The sequence below is a fragment of the Rhinoderma darwinii genome, chromosome 7, assembly GCF_050947455.1.
Source record: "Rhinoderma darwinii isolate aRhiDar2 chromosome 7, aRhiDar2.hap1, whole genome shotgun sequence".
Taxonomy (NCBI): Eukaryota; Metazoa; Chordata; class Amphibia; order Anura; family Rhinodermatidae; genus Rhinoderma; species Rhinoderma darwinii.
The window spans coordinates 109,366,849-109,391,231 of NC_134693.1; the positions used below are offsets into that span (position 1 = coordinate 109,366,849).

Sequence of the window (24,383 nt, forward strand, 5' to 3'; positions counted from 1 at the left end):
GTTGTGCACTTGTACATTTCCATAAAATTAGTTATACAGAAAAGAAAACAAAAAAAATTGGTTACGGTATTTTAATAAACATATCTGACTGAAAGATTCATTTAGTAAAAGAGTCTAATATCCTCATTTTATTTTCCTCCACTATTATAAGTGGAACAATCTAAGCTGACAGTAATATGTAAAGATTTAGTTAAGCGGTACATCCAATTAGAAAAAAATGAATCCTACCCTTTTACACTGTCTCAAAAACATTGAAGATGAAGAAGAAACATGTAAACTATGAGACAAAAAAATAGCACGTAAAACATTTATAATTCTTCACTGGCACGGAAATCAAATAAATGGAAAGCTCCATTACCCCATTATTATTATTTTTTTGTCAGACTAAATAATATTTTGTCAAAGCAGTTTCTCAGTGAACGTTATAACTAAATGGGGTTTATTTTTTCACATTATACTGCTAATGATAATGACATCGGTATACATTGTATATGCTTCTTTTTTCATTCCATTTAGGATCCCATAAAACGAATGCAGTCTTGTTCAGTAGATCATCAGTACATTATAGCACATTGTTAGGCCAGATTTACACGAACGAGTTCAAACTCGCTGTCCATTTTAAAATCATATGAATTTCATTTGTAAATTTTTTGCCACACACTTCCCTCTGTAGATAATGCCACACCACTGCCCTCTGTATATACTGCCACAGCCCCACTGTAGGTAGTGCCACACAGACCCCCTTGTAGGTAGTGCCACACAGACCCCCCTGTAAGCAATGAGACACAGCTCCCCTGTAGGTAATGCCACACAGCCCACTGTAGGTAATGCCACACAGCCCCCCTGTAGGTAGTTCTACACAGACCCCTTGTACATAGTCACCCCCCATAGATGGCACCACCCCCCCCCTACTTTCCTGTAGGAAACGGCTCCAGGAGAAGTCCCTCACTTCACTGTCCATATATGGACAGTGAAGTGAGGGACTTCTCCTGGATCGGAATCCCCGGCCACAGTGGTGGAGATTCCGCTTCAGAAGTCCCTGACGTCACTGTGTGCATATATGGACAGTGAAGGCAGGGACTTCTCCTGGAGCGGACTCCCCAGCCACATCGCCGGGGATTCTGTCTCAGAAGTCCCTGACATCACTGTGTCCATATATGGACAGTGAAGGCAGGGACTTCTCCTAGAGCGGAATCCACGGCCACATCGCCGGGGATCCCGCTTCAGAAGTCCTGACGTCACTGTGTCCATATATGGACACAGTGAAGTCAGGGACTTCTGCTGGAGCGGTATCCCCAATCTCCGGCCACAGCGTTGCCGAAGCTGTCGCCGGGGATTGGGGATTCCGCTCCTACAGGGAGCAAAAAAAATACCCTCCTTCTCACATGCACTTCACACTGTGAGGAGGAGAAGGAGAGAGAGCAAGCGACGGAAGACACGTCTGTCACTTGGAGCACATTCAAGTGATGGCCGTGTATTACCGGCCCCATAAACTTCTATGAGAGCCGGGCGGCCTGGAGAACGGCCGAAAATAGGGCATGTCCCATTTTTTGACGGCCGGGTATCCCGGGTCGTCAAAAAATCGGTCGTGTTAATAGCCCCATTAGGGGTCTATTGTTCCTACTGCAGCCGTGTGACGGCCGTTTTTTGAACGTCCGTCACATGGCTGTGAAACCCTGTCATGTGCATAAGAGCTAAGGGGGACATTGTGGTAAGGTTGCCAGCACCAGGATATGCCCTCCATTTCGTTTTTTTGCTATCCTCTATGTGAGCCCCTCATTGTCATGTTAGAAAGTATTTGATACAAGATGTTGTTTAGTATTCTAAGTTGGAAACATTTCCGGAGTCACTAATATGGTGCAAGAGTCTTCAGCAATGTCAAATATGTGCTCATGGATCCACATGTATAGTCCTATATCTGACATTATCTGTATACCTGTATAATTTTTGGCAAATGGATTAAGGATTTATATTTGTGTTGAGTTTGCAATTTTGATTGTGTAGGTGTTGGTTTGCCTTTTGTGATTAAGAGTAAAAACACTTCTCAATTGCTTCATGTTCAATCTTATAATGCATTGGTCTTTTTTGAGAAACCATTTATTTTTAGGGTGCTTTAATCCTGTAAAATAAAAAAGATAAAACCTGCAACCATACCATAAACACATACATCAGACGTGTATTATTAGCTGCCTATTATTATGACCTCTGATTGCTCCATTAAACCAAGAGCTGTCAGTCCCCTACCTTCTACCAATACATCACCTGTGACCCAGGGCTAAGATCTGTAATATGGAGGTGTTGAAATGGTGTAATTTGCAATGCAAATCAATAATTGTGTCTCAGAAATGTAAATGTAAAATCATTGGAGTTAATGATACTATGTATATTATGTACATGGGGAAAAGATTTTGTTTGCAATGCAATTAAATAACTATATCTCAAAAAGGTAAATATTCTTGTATTATACAGTATCCACGGAAATGACTCAATCCATAAATGGCCACCAATTTAAGTATGATACAAAAGTTAAACGCTATTCTTTACCACCTGATAATAGCATTCAAATGTTAATGAACAGGATTGCTTGGCATCCTAATGCCCAAACCCCTGGTGCCATCTAGAATTCTCATGTCCTTATGCATTTCCTTATATAAATTCTCATTCTTAAAATAACCTTCACCGTTGAGAACGATCACCCGTGGTATTTATTAATGGGCTGAGGAGTCTTCTAAGCAAGTTCTGATTTCTCTTTCCTTCTCATTATGTAGTTATTACCCACGGACCTCCTTGGAAACCAGGAGCAGTTTATCTACAGAACCACTAAGGTACTGTGAAATGCATTGTATTAACCGGGCAGATTCTCCCTTATCTGCTCAGCATGAGTCATTATGAAGTTTGCTCGATCTGTCTGTTTTAATATACCTTGGCTGTTTTATTACTTATCTTCTTTTAAGTGTTAACAATCTGGGTCTATTACTACTACACAGGAAGCCAGTATGAACCTTCTTTAGAAAAGAAGACATTTAACATCAATAAGTCAATTCAGGAGATACGGAGAGTGAAATGGCCACACTCTGTGTATCTTATTCAGATTGCTTGATCACCTTCAGAGTCTATGAAATACAGAAAAGAGCATTTCATCATATCACTTTTAGCTGCTCCTTCAGACTCATTTAGTTTTATCGATAAGGTAAAGAAGAAGACCCCATCTTGTCATGTATGCAAAGTGTGAAGCAAATACATTTTGCTTTGGGCCTTGTGATGTATGTGATGAAGTTTCATGACTTTTTTTGCATATAGGTTATGAAAATAACCAGAAATTTAGAATACAGAGACTAGTTAATGAGAAGGTATCGAGCTTATTGCTGTAAACCCAGGTCGGTACAGGCGCTCTCGAGTATTTCTAAGCACAAGTTTCGTGATTGAAAAAAAAATTATGATCCTGTGTATTATCCAAAAATCTACATCTATAAATGTATAATAAACTATAAAGAGAAATTACTTTATATTACTATTCCATATAGTTTACATATGCTATTCCTTACCATATTGTCCTACATTAACGACCTGATAGAAGCACCATGCTTGAGATCAAGATGACCTCCATGTCTGATCAAAATCTATGGCCTGGAAAATGCAGCTTGGAGAATTGCAATCCACAACCTTTCAAAAAGACTGCACTGTCTTCAGGCAAGATTTTTTTTTATAATTCAACAAAGCAAACATTAGCGTCATTAGCTGGTCGGTGTGGGATACGTGTGTCGGACCCTCACCGATCATATACTGATGACCTATCCTGTGGATAAAATCGCCCCCTGTATGGATAACCCTTTTAAGGCCTGTGTAACACAAATAATCAGGTGAGCATGCAAGTGCGAACACAAAGGGGTGAAGAAAATTCTCCTTTAAAAAAAAAAAACATATAAAAAACGGCACCTGGTCAAGACACACTTTCGCTAATGTTAAACTTTAGCTCTTTTTTGCAGAATGCAATGTACTATTGGAATCAGGAATAGATTAAATGCCGGAGGCTACAGGAAAGCAATCCTTAGTGCCCTACGCCTTACCCTATTACTATTAGGCCTTATTTACACGAACGCTGCGCATCTCGGACGTGAAAAACTGCAGTTTTTCACGTCCGAGGTGCATCGGTGATCAGCGCTTCGGGACGCGATGTCACGCATCCCCCATAGTTGTGAGTCTATGGAGGGATGCGTAATGCGCGAAAAGAACGGACATGTCCTATTTTCGCACGGACCGTTCACATGGTCCTTTGAAACAACGGCTGTGAGAACGGCCACATTGAATTACATAGGTCCGTGGGACGGCCGCTGTTTCAACGGCCGTCCCACGGACGTTTAACACGTTCGTGTAAATAAGGCCTAAACCAGTGCAATACATGCCCATTAAAAGACATCACTATAGGAGAACCCATTACGCACAAGACTCATACATTGACACAAGAACATTAATTTACTAATGTTACGCTTATACCGGCAGTTACACAAAGTTATGTCCTATGTTATGTATTATAGGAAGACAAGGGCCTGGTGTAACTAAGCTAAAGTGTTCACACGTAACCTCACTATACATGACAAGCCGACTCTCAGCTAATGTCATCTACCATGTTTTACATAATTTAGGCTGCCGGATTCATAGTGCACAGAAATGTCATTTGCTTCATCTTGAAGTCTAGAAATGCAGAATAAAATTTGTGTCCCTTTTTTTCATGCCTCAATTATTATTGCTGCCATTTCCTCCAGCGTTTGGACACATTTATTAGAATTCACTTTATGATTTTCCATTTTAAATGTTACAGCATTTCCAATAATTTTACAATTATATTGGTGTTAAATTCTTCATAGATATTAAGTATTGCCATTTTTCTCTATTGTAAATGGAAATACAGATATGACCACATAGACACATGTATATATATATATATATATATATATATATATATATATATGTATATGTGTGTGTGTGTGTGTGTGTGTGTGTGTGTGTGTGTATTAGTGTGTTTGGTGCAACTTTCTAAATACTTATTACTAGAAATTATTCTTACTTTTTGAGATAGAGCTGCTTTGTATTCTGTATACAGAGCAGCTGTATCTATCGCTGAAAACTATATCTGTCAGGTCAGTGGGACTGACAGGTTTAGTGACATCGGATCCTGCGTGTTTCTAACACGCGGGATCGAGCTGTTATCGATCATAATTTAGATGTGATTGATAACAGGTGGATCCTGCGTGACAGAGACACACAGGACCTGCTGGTTTCCGGTCTCAGCGCAAGATACAGCTGCTCTGTATAGAGAATACAAAGCAGCTCCAGCTCTTACATCATTTTTAATAAAAAGTATTTAGAAAGTTGAACCAAACACACTAATAGACATATTTATTTAAAAAAATATATATATATATTTCAAAGGTGTTCTTAGCCTAAGAATATATAGAGGTTTATACTATAGATTTGATAGGAAAACCGAAAAAATCTGAGCTAAAACCTGACAAGTGATAAAAGCCCTTAAAGGGGAACTACCAAGATAACTATATCACCCCCTCCCCTTTATGGTACGTTCAGACTTGTGGACAATTTCCACTGCAGATTTTGCCCAAAATCGTGGGAAATCTGCAACGGATCTGCATCAAAATCTGCATATGTTACATGCAGATTATGTCGTGGATTTGCCACAGGTTTCAGCCTATTCATTGCAAATGGTGACATCCGCATTCTAAATCTGCTGCTTCTCCAAAACAGAATAAGCATGCTGTGGAATGTAAATTTCTGCAAACTATTTTCCGCTCTGATTTTTTTTTTCGCAAAGCCGGCATTCACTAAAAAAAAAAATCTATTTAAATCCATTAAATACAATTCCGCTGCGGCTGTCTGCAGCGAAAATACGCAACCATTTCACCACGTCTGAACATGCCATTAGTGTGATAGAAATTGTGTTTCTTATTCTTGGGCAAGGTTATCATAGGTTAAAGAACTAAACCACCAATGAGTGAAAAAAATCTACTGGACTGTGTTCCTATGACACTTTTTGCTCCTGAATCTCAATCAGGAAGGAAGTGTTGTCTTAAGGACTAAGCACAGTAGCTCAGAGATGTCCTATGAATACTTACCACAGGAAGAAACTATTTTTTCGCATGAAACACACCAAAGAAACTTTAATATAAGGTTTGTGGCAGCTCTGGTGGATGTTCCTTAAACAATTGTACCACTTTTAGAGCGACAGGTCACATTTTAATACAAGTCCATCTTCCGATCCTGCATTCCAGATTGTCACTTTACCATGTGAAGCTCTATGTAAATGAAAGGGCAAAGCCACACGTGGCGGAATTCCTCTTGAATTCCGCAGCGGACACTCCGCAGCGTTAATCCGCAGCGGAGCCGTTTGTCCATTGACTTCCACTTTTATTTAGCAGTGTTCGTTTAGACGATGCGTAAAATTCCGCTGCGGAGCATAGGCTGCGGAGCGGAATTTGGTGTCCGCAGCATGCTAGGGCTGTTGCGGAGTTGTGGCGGACTGGTTGCGGACTCACGGCGGAATTTCTCCATTGACTTCAATGGAGATTCTAAATTCCGCAATGAAGTCCGCAGCTGTCATGAAAATGTTATATGTGCTGCGAATGCGTCTTGCTTTTTTGACATGACATTTCTTCATTCTGGCTGGACCTATGTATTTCTAGGTCTACAGCCAGACTGAGGAAGTCAATGGGGCTCCCGTAATTACGGGAGCGTTGCTAGGAGACGTCAGTAAATAGTCACTGTCCAGGGTGCTGATAGAGTTAAGCGATCGGCAGTAACTGTTTCTGCACCCTGGAGAGTGACTACCGATCCCAATATACATCAACCTGTAAAAAAATAGAAGTTCATACTTACCGAGAACTCCCTGCTTCTGTCTCCAGTCCAGCTTCCCAGGATGACGTTTCAGTCTAAGTGACGGCTGCAGCCAATCACAGGCCAAATACAGGCTGCAGCGGTCACATGGACTGCCGCGTCATCCAGGGAGATCGGGCTGGATGCCGAAAGAGGGACGCGTCACCAAGACAACGGCCGGTAAGTATGAAATTCGTTTACTTTCACTAGGGAAAGTGCTGTCCCTTCTCTCTATCCTGCACTGATACAGAGAAGGGAAGCATTTTTCCCGCAGTCCGCAGCAGCTAGTCCGCATCAATTTACTGCACATTTTGGGCAGATCCGCCGCAGAATCTCCAACGCAGATTCTGTGCGGCATTGATGCGGACAGTTGCGGAGGAAATCCGCCACGTGGGGGCATGCCCAAATAGTCCAGTTGTCTTCAAGAAGGGCTTATCCTGGTCCTTAATTTACAGATCGAATTTAGTGAAAAGCCACTGCTGGGGCCCTGATCACATAGAAGATCTGCCAGTTGTACACGCGATAGATCTATCTATATAGATAGGTATTATGAAACCAGAGTGTATCCAGTGATGGGTCAAAATCATTTTAAAAAGCAATTCTAGTCAGAATGCGATCCATTTATAAGTAGAAATATGGTATTAGATGTCATTTCAGAGAAATGCTCTTCAGCTCCATAATGCAACTTGACATTGTGCTAAATCTGGCCACAGACATGAGACTTTTTGAGAGTAGATGTAGCTGTGACAGCTGGACATTTGCATTTTTTTTGTTTTTCCAATGACTTTTTCCTCCTATGATAAGCAACGCCAGCAGTGCCTTGCAGCTACTTATCTCGCTTTCTCCATAGAAATGACATATACAGTTGGGGGAGATGAAAAAAGTTGTTTTTCATCATTATCATTGCATTAACAAGTTGCTGAATTAGTCTTCTCCTGAAGTATCCTAGTTTTGCTGTCACATTCAGATCTAGATGGAGCATGCGGTTCTTTGTGATCAGTGCTAACATTATATTCTGCAAGCTGCCATGAATTAAAATCATCTCATTAACAATCAGGAGAGAAATTCAAGAAGAATTAGTCAGAGATTGCTTGTGTGGCGTAGAGAAATACACCTGTGTTATATGGTATTAAATTCTGCTTCCAAAGTAAAATCATTTACATTGCAAATTATGTCAGCAATAAAGACAACTCGTATAAAAAAGGAAAGACTGTAAGGTTCTAAATCTCTGAATGCAGGTTATTATGTCTGCGCACCATACACACAAATTTTGCTGGGGCATTTTTATAAATAAAAAAACCCCCAAAAAACGATTTAAATCAATGTGATTGGTGCAACTTTCAAAATACTTTTTATTAAAAATAATTTTTACTTTATCAGATACAGCTGCTTTGTATCCTGTATACAGAGCATCTGTATCTTTCGCTGAAACCTGTATCTGTCAGGTTCGCGGGACTAGCGGGTTCAGTGTCAGCGGGTCCTGTGTGTCTCTGACACGCAGGTTCGAGCTGTTAAAGGAGTATTCCGGTTACAACAAGTTACCCCCTTTCCGTAGGGTAAGGTGGCGGCAACTTGCTGATCGGTGGGTGTTCGACAGCTCGGACCCCCACCGTTTACGAGAACGGGGAGCCCGAAGTTGCCCGAACCCCAAGTTTGAACAGAGCTGCAGGTCGCTCATGCGCACTGCCTCTCCAGTCATCCTCTATGGCAGCGCTGGAAAAAGCTGAACACTGCACGCCGCTGTCTCCGGCGCTCCCATAGAGAATGGGATAGGGGGTAACTTGTAAACAGAATACCCCTTTAAGGTACTTTCACACCGGGCAATCTTGGCCGGTGCAATGAGCGCCGATCAACCAGACAGCTGGTTGATCGGCACTCGTTTGCTCCTTTCACAAGGAGCTAGTATGGGGACGAGCCATTTTTACTCCGATCACTCGTCCCCATAAACTTCTAGCATGTCGGCAGCACGTCTCCCTCTTTACACAGAGAGATGTGCTGGCGACAACGATAATATTTTGAGCATTTAAAATGATACGATCAGCCGATGAATGTTTGTTTGCTTGTTCGTCTGCTGATCGCTGCCCTGTAAACGCTCGTTTCACCGATGATTGGCCCATGTAAAAGGGCCTTTAACGATCACATCTAAGTTCATAACTTAGATGTGATCGAGAACAGGTGGATTCTGCATGTCAGAAGCACGCAGGACCCGCTGACACTGAACCCGTCAGTCCTACAGACCTGACGTATACAGGTCTTAGCGTACGATACAGATGCTCTGTATACAGAATACAAAGTAGCGGTTTTTAAAAAAGTAAAGTATTTTGAACGTTGCACCAATCAAAGCAAGTAAACCTACTGAGTAATATAAATTCTGAGTTATTCCATTTCAAAACACCCCCCCCCCCCCCCAGATTTGACAAATTCAAGTTTACTACATCTGTATGAATAAATAAAAAAGCAAAACATGCTCTTATATTCCCAATCCATTTAGATTAATCCAAAATCCACAGAGTGGAGCTTTTTTTTTGGATTGACTTTCAAGATTATATTCGATGTTGGAATAAATATCACTTTAGTATATTATTATCAAAATTTGCAGTTCAAGCAGGAATAGTTTGAAATTCTTTTGAGCACTTCAGGTTACTACTTGATCATTCTTGAGGTTAAAAGGAGCGTTTTCAACAGCATAATATCAGTGGATTGTTATTAATGCCATTCTTTAGAGAGGACCTGTCAGCTCTCCTGGCATGGCTGTTTAAGTAAATACTTGTATATTCCCCATGAAATTATTCTGCAGCATCTTTTATTAGAACTCTGCATTGTGCCGTTTCATTGTTATTCCTCCTGGAAATGTATGAATAAACTAGGTGTAACTATTCCCCTTGTTAATGGCACTGTATGACTCTGTAAACATTACGGGTATGTTCAGCAAAAACGTCTAAAAATACGGAGCTGTTTTCAGGCGAACACAGCACCTGATTTTCAGACGTTTTTTTAACAACGCATTTTTCGCTGCGTTTTTACGGCCGTTTTTGGAGCTGTTTTTCAATGAAGTCAATGAAAAACGCCTCCAAAAACGCCTCCAAAAACGTCCCAAGAAGTATCCTACACGTCTTTTGATGTGCCGTCATTTTACGCGCCGTATTTTGACAGCGATCACAATCACTACTTATATGGTGGCAGATGAGAACAAAAAATATATAATTTGGTCCTAAAGTTGACTACGGTATTGATTCAAAACGAAGGAACCCTTGCACAACGGAGACAAACGGAAACCATTGGCACCGGATCCGTTACCATTGGAATTAATGGTGATGGAAACAGAAACCTATGGTTTCCATTTGTGTCAGTCAGGGTCCCGTTCCGTCGGTAAACTCAGTCGGAACGGGACCCTGAGGCAGATGTGAATGAAGCTTAACTCGCTGAGCTACGCTGTTTCCGTAAGCTCCATAGAACTGAATGTGGCTGGATTCACACGGGACGGAAATGGTGCGGATTTTCCATGCAGAATATAGGCAGCAGATTACAGTCCCAATCATGTGGATGAGATTTGTACAAACCTATTGCAAGCAATGGGCAGATGTTTGCAGACGTATTGGAGCCGTCTTTTCAGGCGTAACTTGAGGCGTAAAACGCCTGAATTACGTCTGAGAATAGGTCGTATGAATATACCCTTAAAGGGGTTGTCCGAGATACCATCATATTTTCAAAAACCCCTTTATTGCATGTAATTTATAAATGTAAATACATTTGTAATATACTTACATTTTCTAAAGTGGACCCGTTTCCAGATCCTGCCGTGGGGAACTTGACTGATGACGTCACTCTCTGCACTGGCTCTGCCGCTTTGTTGATCTTGAATTCTTTGCCGGGTATACGACACGTCCCTTGTCACGTGGTGTATATCGGCTTGTTCTGCTTCACAGCCCATAACGCGCATGCGCTGTCACTGCTGTTCTTGCGTCCCTGCTGTTCTCGAGATAACAGCAGGGGCCGCGCATGCGCGTTACAACAGAACAAGCAGATATACACCACGTGGCAAGTGACGTGTCGTATACCCGGCACAGAATTCAAGATCAACAAAGCGGCAAAGCCAGTGCAGAGAGTGACGTCACCAGTCAAGTTCCCCACGGCAGGATCTGGAAACGGGGCCACTTTAGAAAATGTAAGTATATTACAAATGTATTTACATTTATAAATTACATGCAATAAAGGGGTTTTTGAAAATATGATGGTATCTCGGACAACCCCTTTAAGGCTCTTTTACACTGGGCGATTATCGTGTTGCCGATCATTGCCCTGTGTAAACAGGGCAGCGATCAGATAAACGAGCAAACGCTCGATCATCTTCTGATCGTATCGTTTTAAAAAAGTGAAATATTATCGTTGTCATTATGTCGGCAGCGCGTCCGTTTACACAGGGAGGCGCGCTGCCGACATAATGATAATGTATGGGGACGAGCGATCGGAGTAACGATCAGTTGTCCCCATCCATAGCTCAGTGTGAAAGGAACAAACGAGTGCTGATCAACAATGTCTCTAAGATCGGCGTTCGCTGCACCGGCCGATCGTTGGCCGGTGTAAAAGGCCCTTTAAGGAGTTATTCCAAACTCAGACATTTATGGCATATCCACAGGATAGATAGATGCGGCCCCACCTCTGGGTCCTGCACCTATATTGCTGGCTGCCAATTCCAAGTGGAGAGGTGGGCGCGCGTGTGCGCAGCTCTCTCTATTCTCTCCTATGGGAATCACAGAAACACCCACGCAGCACTTGATCTTTTTTTCTAGTTACTATGTAGCAATTGTCCGACAGCCTTGACACATAGACATAATATAAAAGGCATATAAAGATAATTGTTACTTGGGAGCACAGGGCTACATTTTACATATCTCACTTTTTATATCATGAATGAAGGTGCATTTTTCTTACAGAGATTATTAGAATTAAGATATCATTATAAGCGCCTAAACTTTTGCAACTCCATTAATTTAAGTACAGCGACAGCCTTACTTTACTGCCCGTTATATGTGATATACATCTAGCAGACAGAGAATCTGCCTCGTAAATCCTTGAGCAAAATAGGTGGCAAACCAATATTTCTTTCAAAGACTTTGATTCATTTTGTCTCAGCTTAATGCTTTTTTATTGAGTTGTTTGAAGGAAATGAGAAATGTTGAAACTCAGCGGCTGCTGCTGACAAAAGTCTTCATTTGCATTCCTGTGCTGGCAGATTATTGCTAAGTATTAGTGACTGGCAGCTAATTCACCCGCAGCTTAACAATAACCGTCCCAGACTTCAAAATGTGAAGGAGACGATAAAGTGCTCTCATTTCTTCATGGAAGGTTGTGTGTAGTGGAGGCCAAAATTACAGTGAAAGCACAATCAAGGCGGGGGAAGGGGGATCTCTTTAAATCTTTCCATTAAAATAATCAGTGTTTTGCCGCATTTCCACCCTAATTATATGTGTGCGCTTCATTGCCGGATTTTTGTTGTCACTGCTCCTCCATAGTAATTAACATCCCATATAATCTAAGTAAGACGCCTATTATATTCTTATGTAAATACACCACATTTTTTTTACACATCACAGCAAATTTGTGTGCTTTTTTATGTGTATGGATATGTTTAAGGTGCTTACAGTATATAGGCTTCAATACGAATTCCGGGAAGGTTGTTCTTTATGTATAGGTCTAATTTTGTTATCTGAACGGAGAGTGGACAGTGGATAACAATACATATCAACATGCATAACAGTAATAGCACATCCACACCTTAAAGCCTCTACAGCAGGATGAAGAAATAAAACTTATTTTAAATCGTCTGATTGGCGGTTCATGAGCCAATCGCAGCATAAAGTTCAAGTTATGCAGGACCGTCTCCATATTTATGTGCGCTCTTGAGATTATCTACTCTATCCTTGGTTTGACAAGTGTATGGCATGTTTTTCTACATGGCGATAGGCTCCCCCAAACCTAGTGGACCCTGGCATCTGCCCCGGTTGCCTAATTCTAATGCCGGGCCAAAGGTTATGGCCAAATACCAGCTAAAGGGTAACTAAACTTTTTTTAAACTTTTCACATGCCATAGTGACATGTCAGAAGTTTTGGTCCATGGAGGTCTGAGCACTGAGACCCCGAACGATCGCTATAAAAAAGTGGCAGGCTAGAGCTGTGCAGCTTCTTTTCTGATCGGCTTTCCTTGAACCCGAACAAGCGGTGTACGAACTCATAAACTTTCTAATAAAGCCTTAAACCGTTACAAGGAAAAGCCGATCATGAACAAAGCGGTACAGCGCTCACCCGAGCACTTCTGTTGCTTCGTTTTAGTGATCGGTGGGGGTCTCAGTTCTCGGAACCCACTGATCAAAACTTCTGATATGTCACTATGACATGTCAAAACTTTTTTAAAAGTTTATTTACCCTTTAATACAAAAAATGATGGCCCAAAATTGTATCAGTTTGTCAGTTATTAGTTATTTCGTGTTTGTCTTTAGGCTACATTTACACACATGTTTTTGATCAGTTCATAATCAATATCTAAATGTGTGCAAATGGTCTGTTGGTCTGATTGAATTCTGTCTGATCTGTCAGAAATGTTTCTTAGACATTTATACTGTTGTAGTTTACAAATTGGTATACTGTATTATACATGATGCAGAGCCTAAGAGTGCGGTGCATGACAAAGAGAAGATCCCTGTGTTATGAACCTCCCGCTTAGGCCCTTCACTAGGTATATCACAGTATAAGGCCTCATTTACACGAGCGTGTGTGTTTTGCGCACGCAAAAAAACGCAGCGTTTTGCGTGCGCAAAAGGCACTTGACAGCTCCGTGTGTCATCAGTGTATGATGCGCGGCTGCGTGATTTTCGCGCAGCCGTCATCATAGAGATGAGGCTAGTCGACGTCAGTCACTGTCCAGGGTGCTGAAAGAGTTAACTGATCGGCAGTAACTCTTTCAGCACCCTCGACAGTGAATTCCGATCACAATATACAGCAACCTGTGAATAAAAAAAAGACGTTCATATTTACCAAGAACTTCCTGCTTCCTCCAGTCCGGTCTCCCGGCCGTTGCCTTGGTGACGCGTCCCTCTCTTGACATCCGGCCCCACCTCCCTGGATGACGCGGCAGTCCATGTGACCGCTGCAGCCTGTGATTGGCTGCAGCCTGTGATTGGCTGCAGCCTGTGCTCGGCCTGTGATTGGCTGCAGCTGTCACTTGGACTGAATTGTCATCCCGGGAGGTCAGACTGGAGGAAGAAGCCGGGAGTTATCGGTAAGTCAGAACTTCTTTTTTTTTTTTACACGTTCATGTATATTGTGATCGGAAGTCACTGTCCAGGGTGCTGAACCAGTTTAACTCTTTCAGCACCCTGGACAGTGACTGTCTCCTGACGTCGCATACCGCAAAATTTTTTGCTGGGTTCGGTCAAAACGAGTTCGGCCGAACCCGGTGAAGTTCGGTTCGCTCATCTCTAAGACACTCCGTTTGGATGTTTGTAAACAGAAAAGCACGTGGTGCTTTTCTGTTTACATTCAGAGTTTGACAGCTCTTGCGCGAATCACGCAGTTCGCACGGAAGTGCTTCCGTGCGACCTTCGTGGTTTTCACGCTCCCATTGACTTCAATGGGTGCGTGATGCGCGAAAAACGCAGAAATTTAGAACATGTCGTGAGTTTTTTTCAGCGCACTCACGCTGAGAAAAACTCACGGATTGTCTGCATGCCCCCATAGAATTGTATAGGTCCGTGCGGCCTGCGTGAAAAGCACGCGCGTCGCACGGACGTATATCACGTTCGTGTAAATGAGGCCTAAGGGATATGTACACTGGCAGAGATCATGTATGACAGCGGACTTTAGTATGGAGCCGTTCAGTGTTCATGTGCTACTCTCCATGCTCTGTGACACTCCATGCCTATGGAGATGTTCATTTCTAAATGCAATGAATACATACAGAACCTGATGGGGCATGCCACGTTTTATTTTTTTTATTCGTACTAACTCAGTTAGGAAAAACATCTGTATGCCTCTATGTGAGATCGAAGGCATAGGAAGGGTACAGTAGAGGGATTATGCACCCATATGTCAGCGCTCGGTTTTGTATGGAGCCATGTGCATGAGCGCTAATAGTTTGCCCAGTGGCTTGCTGCCACCATGATCCCTTCAGATCAGGACTCATGTTTCATACCTTATCAAATCTAAAAAATGGGCACAATCACAACAACTTAGTGGCTCACAGAAAGATCCTTTTACATAGTATCTATTATTGAGACCATTTAAATTAAGTCATATATTAAATGTGCTAATAACCAACAGCCCTGGTGAGCCGTACAGTGGGTTCTCTTGCACCCACTTCGTTAGTGTTATCAAGGCATCTAATAGATGCTCTCATTCATAAAGATGTAGTTCTATGACATATTCTCCCTAATTCATCCTCTAATATGTTTTGTAAATACCCCCGGCAAACAGTGTCGTAAGAAACACAACTCTTTGACCTTTATTCTTTATTATGTAATCAGAAAATTTCACTTTATACTAAAAGAACAAAGGAAGGTTTCATGTATTCTAGCAGCGTCATTAAATCATCATCAGAATCTGGAATTGTCACAATTAAGGTCCCGATCCTCTCGTCCAGAAATATTCCTAATTTAACAATCTCATTAAATAGAGATTGGAGATAGTATAAGTAGAAGAAGGAAAAAGTTGTAATAGCAGGGAGAAAGATTATAGGGGCTGGTGATGAGAATTGTCGGAATTGACTCATTAGCCTCTGAATTTATATAACTTTACCGCCCAACAGCATGAATAGTCGGTGTGCTTTTTATATGTTTTATATAGCAATTCTCTATATACTAAGTATCCGCTTTTCAATATATATCATAGCAGATCTCATTTGCAGCTATTATTCAAAGCCAAGAAATGCTTTTTAGAGCCACTGAACAGGTTTACTATTCCACATCAACATAAATCAAATGAAAAATCTAACAGATGGAGCTGGGTATAAAAGAGAAACTGTACGTTTCAATGCTTGTACAATGAGAACTTTCCAATCTGCAGCCTACTTATAAATGCTCCTGTCTTACAGTGCAATTATTATGGGGACCTCTGACCTGGAAAACATTTTAGAGTCTTTGCTCCATGCCAATCAATACTGATAACTACTTGCATTAACGGCAGTCTGCGATAGATAGATAGATAGATAGATAGATAGATAGATAGATAGATAGATAGATAGATAGATAGATAGATAGATAGATAGATGATAGATAGATAGATAGATAGATAGATAGATAGATAGATAGATAGATAGATAGATAGATAGATAGATAGATAGATAGATAGATAGATATGAGATAGATAGATAGATAGATAGATAGATAGATAGATAGATAGATAGATAGATAGATAGATAGATAGATAGATAGATAGATAGATAGATAGATAGATAGATAGATAGATAGGATATGCAAGAGTGGGCAGTGTATAACAATCATATTACAGCTTTCCTAGTTTTTGCTGTTAGTTTCTAGTTTTTATACTTGAGACTTTGTGTTGTTCAGATACAGATATCTAATTTATTTTACTTGGAAAATAGGATTTGCTAACACTTCTGTGAAGCACCACATGGTAGTTACCATTAACTCTATTGATTAGTGACAGGGATTACCTAAATTATTGAGACAGCCATTTTTATTGCATTAAGGTGAAGTTTGACATCTGGAAGCTGATAATGATTTTTTTTTAATGGTTTCGAAAAAAAAACAGGAACATTTCTGTCATATATTTTGAAGGTCATGTATATAAGTGTCGCCTGTAGTGCTTTAATAGACCTTAGGAGACCAGGCAAACAAGACTGTGTATAAGGTGATGTATTAGATGGACATAAATGGTTAAAGGAGTGAGTGCTAAGGGTATGTTCACACGGCCTATTTTCGGCCGTTTTTCGGGCCGTAAACGCACGGAAAACGGCCGAAAAATTGGAAGCAGAACGCCTCCAAATATCTGCCCATTGATTTCAATAGAAAATGGCGTTCAGTTCCGATGGAGCGTTTTTCCGCATCGTTGTTTTACGCATAAAAAAATGGCCACGAAAAAGAAGTGCAGGACACTTCTTGGATAGAGATGAGCGAACTTATGAAAAGTTCGGTTCGGCTAGTTCGCCGAATTTCTTGAAAAAGTTCGATTCGGACCGAATCTGTAATTCAAGAAAGCCCATAAAAATCGTGTATGGAGCTCCCGTAATGACGGGTGGCTACATGTGTGCACCCGGCATTACGGCAGCGTTGCTAGGCGACGTCAGTAAATAGTCACTGTCCAGGGTGCTGAAAGAGTTAACTGATCAGCAGTAACTCTTTCAGCACCCTGGACACTGAATTCCGATCACAATATAGAGCAACCTGTAAAAAAAAAAAAAAGACCTTCGTACTTACCGATAACTTCCTGCTTCTTCCTCCAGTCCGGCCTCCCAGCCGTTGCCTTGGTGACACGTCCCTCTTTCGGCATCCAGCCCGACCTCCCTGGATGACGTTTCAGCCAATGTGACCGCTGCAGCCAATCACAGGCCAATCACATGCTGCAGCGGTCACATGGACTGCCGTGTCATCCAGGGAGGTCGGGCTGGATGTCAAGAGAGGGACGCGTCACCGTTGCCTTGGTGACACGTCCCTCTTTCGGCATCCAGCCCGACCTCCCTGGATGACGTTTCAGCCAATGTGACCGCTGCAGCCAATCACAGGCCAATCACATGCTGCAGCGGTCACATGGACTGCCGCGTCATCCAGGGAGGTCGGGCTGGATGTCAAGAGAGGGACGCGTCACCGTTGCCTTGGTGACGCGTGCCACTTTCGGCATCCAGCCCGACCTCCCTGGATGACGTTTCAGCCAATGTGACCGCTGCAGCCAATCACAGGCCAATCACATGCTGCAGCGGTCACATGGACTGCCGTGTCATCCAGGGAGGTCGGGCTGGATGTCAAGAGAGGGACGCGTCACCGTTGCCTTGGTGACACGTCCCTCTTTCGGCATCCAGCCCGACCTCCCTGGATGACGTTTCAGCCAATGTGACCGCTGCAGCCAATCACAGGCCAATCACATGCTGCAGCGGTCACATGGACTGCCGCGTCATCCAGGGAGGTCGGGCTGGATGTCAAGAGAGGGACGCGTCACCGTTGCCTTGGTGACGCGTGCCACTTTCGGCATCCAGCCCGACCTCCCTGGATGACGTTTCAGCCAATGTGACCGCTGCAGCCAATCACAGGCCAATCACATGCTGCAGCGGTCGCATGGACTGCCGCGTCATCCAGGGAGGTCGGGCTGGATGTCAAGAGAGGGACGCATCACCGTTGCCTTGGTGACGCGTCCCTCTTTCGGCATCCAGCCCGACCTCCCTGGATGACGTTTCAGCCAATGTGACCGCTGCAGCCAATCACAGGCCAATCACATGCTGCAGCGGTCACATGGACTGCCGCATCATCCAGGGAGGTCGGGCTGGATGTCAAGAGAGGGACGCGTCACCGTTGCCTTGGTGACGTGTCCCTCTTTCGGTATCCAGCCCGACCTCCCTGGATGACGCGGCAGTCCATGTGACCGCTGCAGCTTGGGATTGGCCTGTGATTGGCTGCAGCCTGTGATTGGCCTGTGATTGGCTGCAGCGGTCACTTGGACTGAATCGTCATCCCGGGAGGTCGGACTGGAGGAAGAAGCAGGGAGTTATCGGTAAGTAGGAACTTCTATTTTTTTTACACGTTGATGTATATTGTGATCGGAAGTCACTGTCCAGGGTGCTGAAACAGTTACTGCCGATCGCTTAACTCTTTCAGCACCCTGGACAGTGACTATCTCCTGACGTCGCGTATCGGAAAATCAGTGACTCATAAGCCGGGTTCGGTCAAAACGTGTTCGGCCGAACCCGGTGAAGTTCGGATTCGCTGCGAACCAAACTTTTCACAATGTTCGGACCGAAAGCGGGTTTGGTTGTCCCGGTTCGTTCATCTCTATTCTTGGAACGTTTTTGGAGCCGTTTTCCATAGACTCTATTGAAAAAAGCTCCAAAAACGTCCGTAAAAAACACAGCAAAAAAAGCCACGAAAATTGCGAGTGGCTTCAAAAACGTCTGAAAATCAGGAGCTGTTTTCCCTTGAAAACAGCTCCATATTTTCAGACGTTTTTGAGTTTGTGTGTGAACATACCCTAAGAGCTCCCACCGTACAGCTCCAAGAAGCAGAATTTGAGTGGCATACTGGTATCCGTCTGAAAAGGAGGATGGTAAATACTGTGGCTCTGTTCACACATGTCAGGTTTGATCCACATCGAATCCGATGACAATCCACATCCCTACGAAAAATTTTCACGCGGGTTTGTGTCCGCACTGTGGAAAAAAAGACCCACGGAAATAAGTAGTATTCCATTTATTTCCACAGATTCCGTATTGAAAAGCCCAGTTGAATGACAATGGGGCTAATCCTCATGTCCATCTGCTGCACACCCATAGCATATCTGCGGCACATCCGTGGATCATGTAGTAATTACGTGTCAATTTTGCAATATGCATAACTGACATGTGTGAATAAACCATTAGTGTAATTTTTACAGCCATCCTGATCGTTTCAAGTGATTTAAACAGACAGAACACTGACGTGAAATACGCTCGTGTGAATTAATCCTAATGCAGCAAGTTTTTTTCTTCTCTTCTACAACTGAATAAGCAGACAGATTCTCCAGTCCGAGAAAATGTATTAATGACACATGGGGAAGCTCGAATGATGGTGGACATGTTGCTTGTCACCCAGCTTTCCCATAAACCGATATAACTAAGATCCAGAAGATCCTGCATATAATTTTTCAACAACGTAAAAGGGTATCCCAACGATAGACAAGTCCTTAGGATATGCCAGAATTGTTTGATAGGTCCCTGAGTTAGAAAAACGTGTCCCATGTCCCCTTGTTGCTCCTCAGAACTCCTCCTGCTTGGCTGTTTTCGTAGCTCCCAGATGAAAACGATGGATAGTGCTGCGCACATGTGTGACCAGGTTCTAGAGAGCAATGTGGAACATGTGGCCCCCAAATCCTCTGAAATGTGGTAGCCTCGTTGGTGGGACCCCATAGAACAGACTATCCTATGGACATGCCATAAATGTCTATTGTCAAACTAATCTAAACTAAACTCTTAGATACTGGTGATTATTTTATTGTTTAACTTCAGTGAAATGTTGCCTTTAATTTATTAGGCCTTTTATTTTTAATTTGCTCTTTTTAAACTGGAAAACCTTTTTATGTTTCATTGCTGTAGAGCATTTGTGTGAACGGCCCCTCCCAGCCCGTGCTTTGTGTGGAGGGGTCTCGTTGAGGGCCTTGTACTGCACGTTACACAGACATTATTCCCTGAATGGCAGGGGAGGCTGTCACCCAGGTCCTCGGCTGTTGTCAATGTGTTCCTGTTTCCTTAGAAACCAAGGAGGGCCAATCCCAGGGCCCCTGTCTCGGGCTGGGAGTGTGTCCCTCTTTTCAGCATGTGGCTCATGATTAGCTGTTCACACAGACCTGACTGACAACGTGTGCTCGGAATAAGATAAGAATATTATTTTTTAAGGCAGGGAGGGTGAGCGGTGACATTTCTTTTTGTTGCGCGCTCACACGTTCTGTTACAATGGACTGGACTTGTCCGGTGACAGCAAAGTGAGCCGCCCTGCTGATTTCTTTCACAAAGAGGATTTTCTCGGTGATATTTTGGAAAACCTTTGCCTGAGGATTAGCAGGAGAATGAGCCTTGAGGATGATCAAAACCTGTGTGGATTAGTTCCTTCTCCCAGGCAAAGATCTCAGTAACTTCCAGTAGTATGAAGAGGTTGGAGCCGTCATTTGGAGATGTCCTGCTTCTCTTACTAGATCTATCTGGAGTTTGTTTCTTGTTGGGGATACATCATTTTCCCATGCGTCTGCGCCAATGTGCAGTAAGGCACCTGCTGTTATTGGATGGTGTCATCTAGGCACTCTTCACCCGTCGCTACCAAAATGATGAAGTTGAAAGCATTCTGTCTGGATTACTGGCAATTTCTGTGTCTACAACCCCTCAATGGGCTCTATAAGAGGTACGAACTGTCAATGATGTACAATTTAGAATTCAATTTTATAGATCAAGTAGATGAAAACAAGAAATCACTATAATGTGCATTATCGACATATATTTATATATATATATATATATATATACATATATAGTATAAATCTAAACTCAACTTCTTGCTGGATATTCCTTGTATCTATCACTCTTTAAGTGTTTATGTTGTCTTTTAAAGCACCAAGATCAAGGATTGCCGATTTGAGGATGATGACGAGATGGAGATATCTGACATTGTCTAATAAATAGTTAATCTGTACCAGGCTCAGGTCTTGTGACAAAGCAGCTTTGTGATTGACGGTGAGCAGGGAGGAGGGAGCAGATGTATTCATATTCATGAGCACCAACACATCCTTTATAGCGGCAGATATCGGCAGATTTCACACCCACCATCCACACAATGGATTTACATTCCGCCTTTTTATTTGTGTAATGCTTCTATGGTTTGGTAACTTGATTTCAGTGCTGAGGTTTAACAGGGAAGTATCGCTATCTATCTCCAAACTAAATTTAGCCTGGGAACTTTAATGTGTGATAACACGTAGCATATTTATGTCACGTGGACCTACAGTAGGTTACATGGCGAGTGACTCCAATGACTTACAGAGAAGAAGTCATGTGATGAGGTGCATTTGATATCAGGCTTTACATTAATCCCAATCTGATTTTCAATTTTTTTTCTTTTATTTATTGGAATTCTCTGCTTGAACACAGGTGTATCCATCAACAACTCCAGAAGTCATCTCCTTTAAGGCAGCTTTAAACATGGCCTCTGGCTCTGAATAAATGAAATGCCCCCCCTCCCCACTAAAACAACACCTCATTTGTTCACACTCCCAGGGTTAGCGAGGAGCACCAGCTGGTGGTGTCATCTCTCATTGTTGTACATAGATGAAACTCAATTACCCTTTGTTGTCCAGCACGTGTGAGGTTTAAAGAGTTCTGAGTAAAGAAGAAAATTAGGGACAAGATGTAGAACAGAAAATAATCAATGACTCCAATTTGCTGCCAATTAAAACCTAGAAAGTCGTTTAATCGGCAGGAACCCACCAGAAATGACTCAACATAAAGACAGAATTTAGGTAATACATATGCTAAAAATCAGAGACCATTGTAATAATACAGTGTGTAAGATGATCATAAACCATATCCTCTAATGTCTATGTATCTAATGTCCTGCTTGTTTGTTCCGGGAAAATATAAATATGGCTAAAGTAACAGTGCAGTAGTCAAGTTCACACTTATATCTATCAGATACTCATAAATGCGGCCTCTGAATGATCATCCTGGAGAACACAGCTGTGGGAGAGGTGAGGGGTGTGATTGTCTAATTATGTCTCTCCCATGGGTATGGGATTAGTATATAGATCCCTGTGGATTTATCCCATGTGCATGAACAACACATATGAAAACATACAGAGACATTCTCGCCCTCCCCCACAGCTGGGGTCCCATCCATATGTATATTTTCCTTACAACTCCTTAATTTTCATATATAAGGTGTAAAGATACAAAATTCTTTTTTTGTATTTTCTATTCTAGCTTTTTGTGTCTCTGTGATATATGTACAGGTTTAAGGGGGCCCATCAACACCAATAGGCGATCGTGTAATAATACATGGTCATACTGGAGCCGCCATTTCTAGAGGTTCCCCACTCTGGATGATAGAGAAGGGGGCGTATCGCATGAAGGAACCCTTTGTAATGTCCATATTTCCTAATAGAACAACCCTTCTAACTGATAAAAAAAAACAAACCTGCCACATACTGTTATCAGTCATTATCGGGAACATGACTGTGATACTTATTCTTGAGGTACAGATCTGCTTCTCCGGCAGTGAGGTGCATCTGTAATGCCAGCCTTGTTTTGGATAATTTAGTTTCACTGGGAAACTGTAAAACTGCATTCTAAGTATGGATTCACACGTGATGTATTTTACCACCATGGATTTGTCCGCAGCGAATACGCTGAAAAATCTACTGTGGCTAAATCTGTGGCAGAAATGCAATGTAGCACTCCCAGAAATTATTTTATTGTTTGGTCCATTTGTAATGGGCATCTGATAAATAGGCACGCAGTTCATTTTCTTATCAGTGTCAGGGCTTGTCCACATGTAGCAGAATTGCTGCGTATTTTCCTTCCGGAATTGCAGATGGAAAATACGCAGCAGAATACAGTAGCAGCAAAGTGGGTGAGATTTAACAAATCTCATCCACACGCTGCATAAAATTTTTGACCAGAAATTGACCTGCGGTGCGTATTTTTTGTCAATTTCTTATGCGGAAAGTGGACTGAATTGCTGCGTTTTTCAGAGGAGATGTCACCACCTCCCAGCATTGAGAAAAATGCTGCAAAATCCGCAACATTTTCTGCAGTAAAAAACACAGGAAATTATGCGGTTTTTCCGCAGCGGAAATCCTGCTAGTTTCTGCGGAATTGCTGCAGAAAGTTACTGCAGCGATTCCGTTACGTGTGGACAAGCCCTTTTTCTTCTTGAATTATGAGCTCTGTTCTTTTCCTTTGGTTATACCAAGTGAAGCACATGCAGACTCTCCGAATCATACGACGTCTTCTGTGTGGACCGCAAGTCAATGTTTCTATTTATTCCTATGAGACTGACATCAAGGCTCTCATCCACTTGCATTGACAGATTTGCTTCCGGTCCACACTGAAGACGCTGTATGAAAGTCTCAGTTTGGTTCACATTATATAACCGAAGGAGCGGAACGGAGCTGATAATTCAAGAAGCATGCTGCACCTACTATATATACCAGATGCATTGCAAACTGACCAAAAGATAAAAAAAATTCTGGGGGTTATTCTTTAAAGGGAGTCGATCACCAGAATGTCCGAGTTAAACTAGTAACAGGGTATTTTAGTGGAGACTAACCTGTTTCTAACGTTTATTTTAATTTTCTGCTTATTGCCTCCTTTGTAGAGAAATAAGTTTTGTTAAGTTTATGCTAATGAGTATTTAGGTGCAATGAGGGCGTTACCATTGCTCTTAATTCGCTCCCGAGTTCAACCCCCCTCCCTCCCTTCTTACATTGATTAGCAGGGGCCAGGCAGCGTAATCGGCGCGTTCATGCCTGGCCCCGTACTATCTGTAACGCGTGTCCCTACTCTTCACTCGGCGTATGCGCAGTACGATCTTTCTGCTTGACGTTCTAATCGACAGTACTGCGCATGTGCTGAATAAAGAGCAGGGACGCTGCGCATGCATAGTACTGCCGATTAGAACGTCGAGCAGAAAGATCGTACTGCGCATGCGCCAAGTGAGGAGAAGGGACTCGCATGCGTTACAGATAGTACGGGGCAGGGCCAGGCATGAAGGCGCCGATTACGCTGCCTGGCCCCTGTCAATCAATGTAAGAAGGGAGGG

At 42.5% G+C, this 24,383-nt stretch overlaps 1 protein-coding gene across 9 annotated transcripts in view; it reads left to right on the top strand.

Moving 5' to 3' along the window:
• IQSEC1 (IQ motif and Sec7 domain ArfGEF 1) overlaps positions 1–24,383 on the top strand; it is a 725,681-nt gene that overhangs the window by 484,542 nt on the left and 216,756 nt on the right. For 6 of the 9 annotated variants that reach the window (XM_075833821.1, XM_075833822.1, XM_075833824.1 and 3 more), the window contains one exon: positions 2,769–2,825. The exons of 2 other annotated variants lie outside the window; for them this stretch is intronic. In XM_075833821.1, the coding sequence (XP_075689936.1) occupies positions 2,769–2,825 (57 nt within the window). Of the gene's footprint in view, positions 1–2,768; positions 2,826–20,397; positions 20,973–24,383 lie in introns of those variants that run through there. One more of the 9 variants, XM_075833816.1, reaches the window with a different exon arrangement.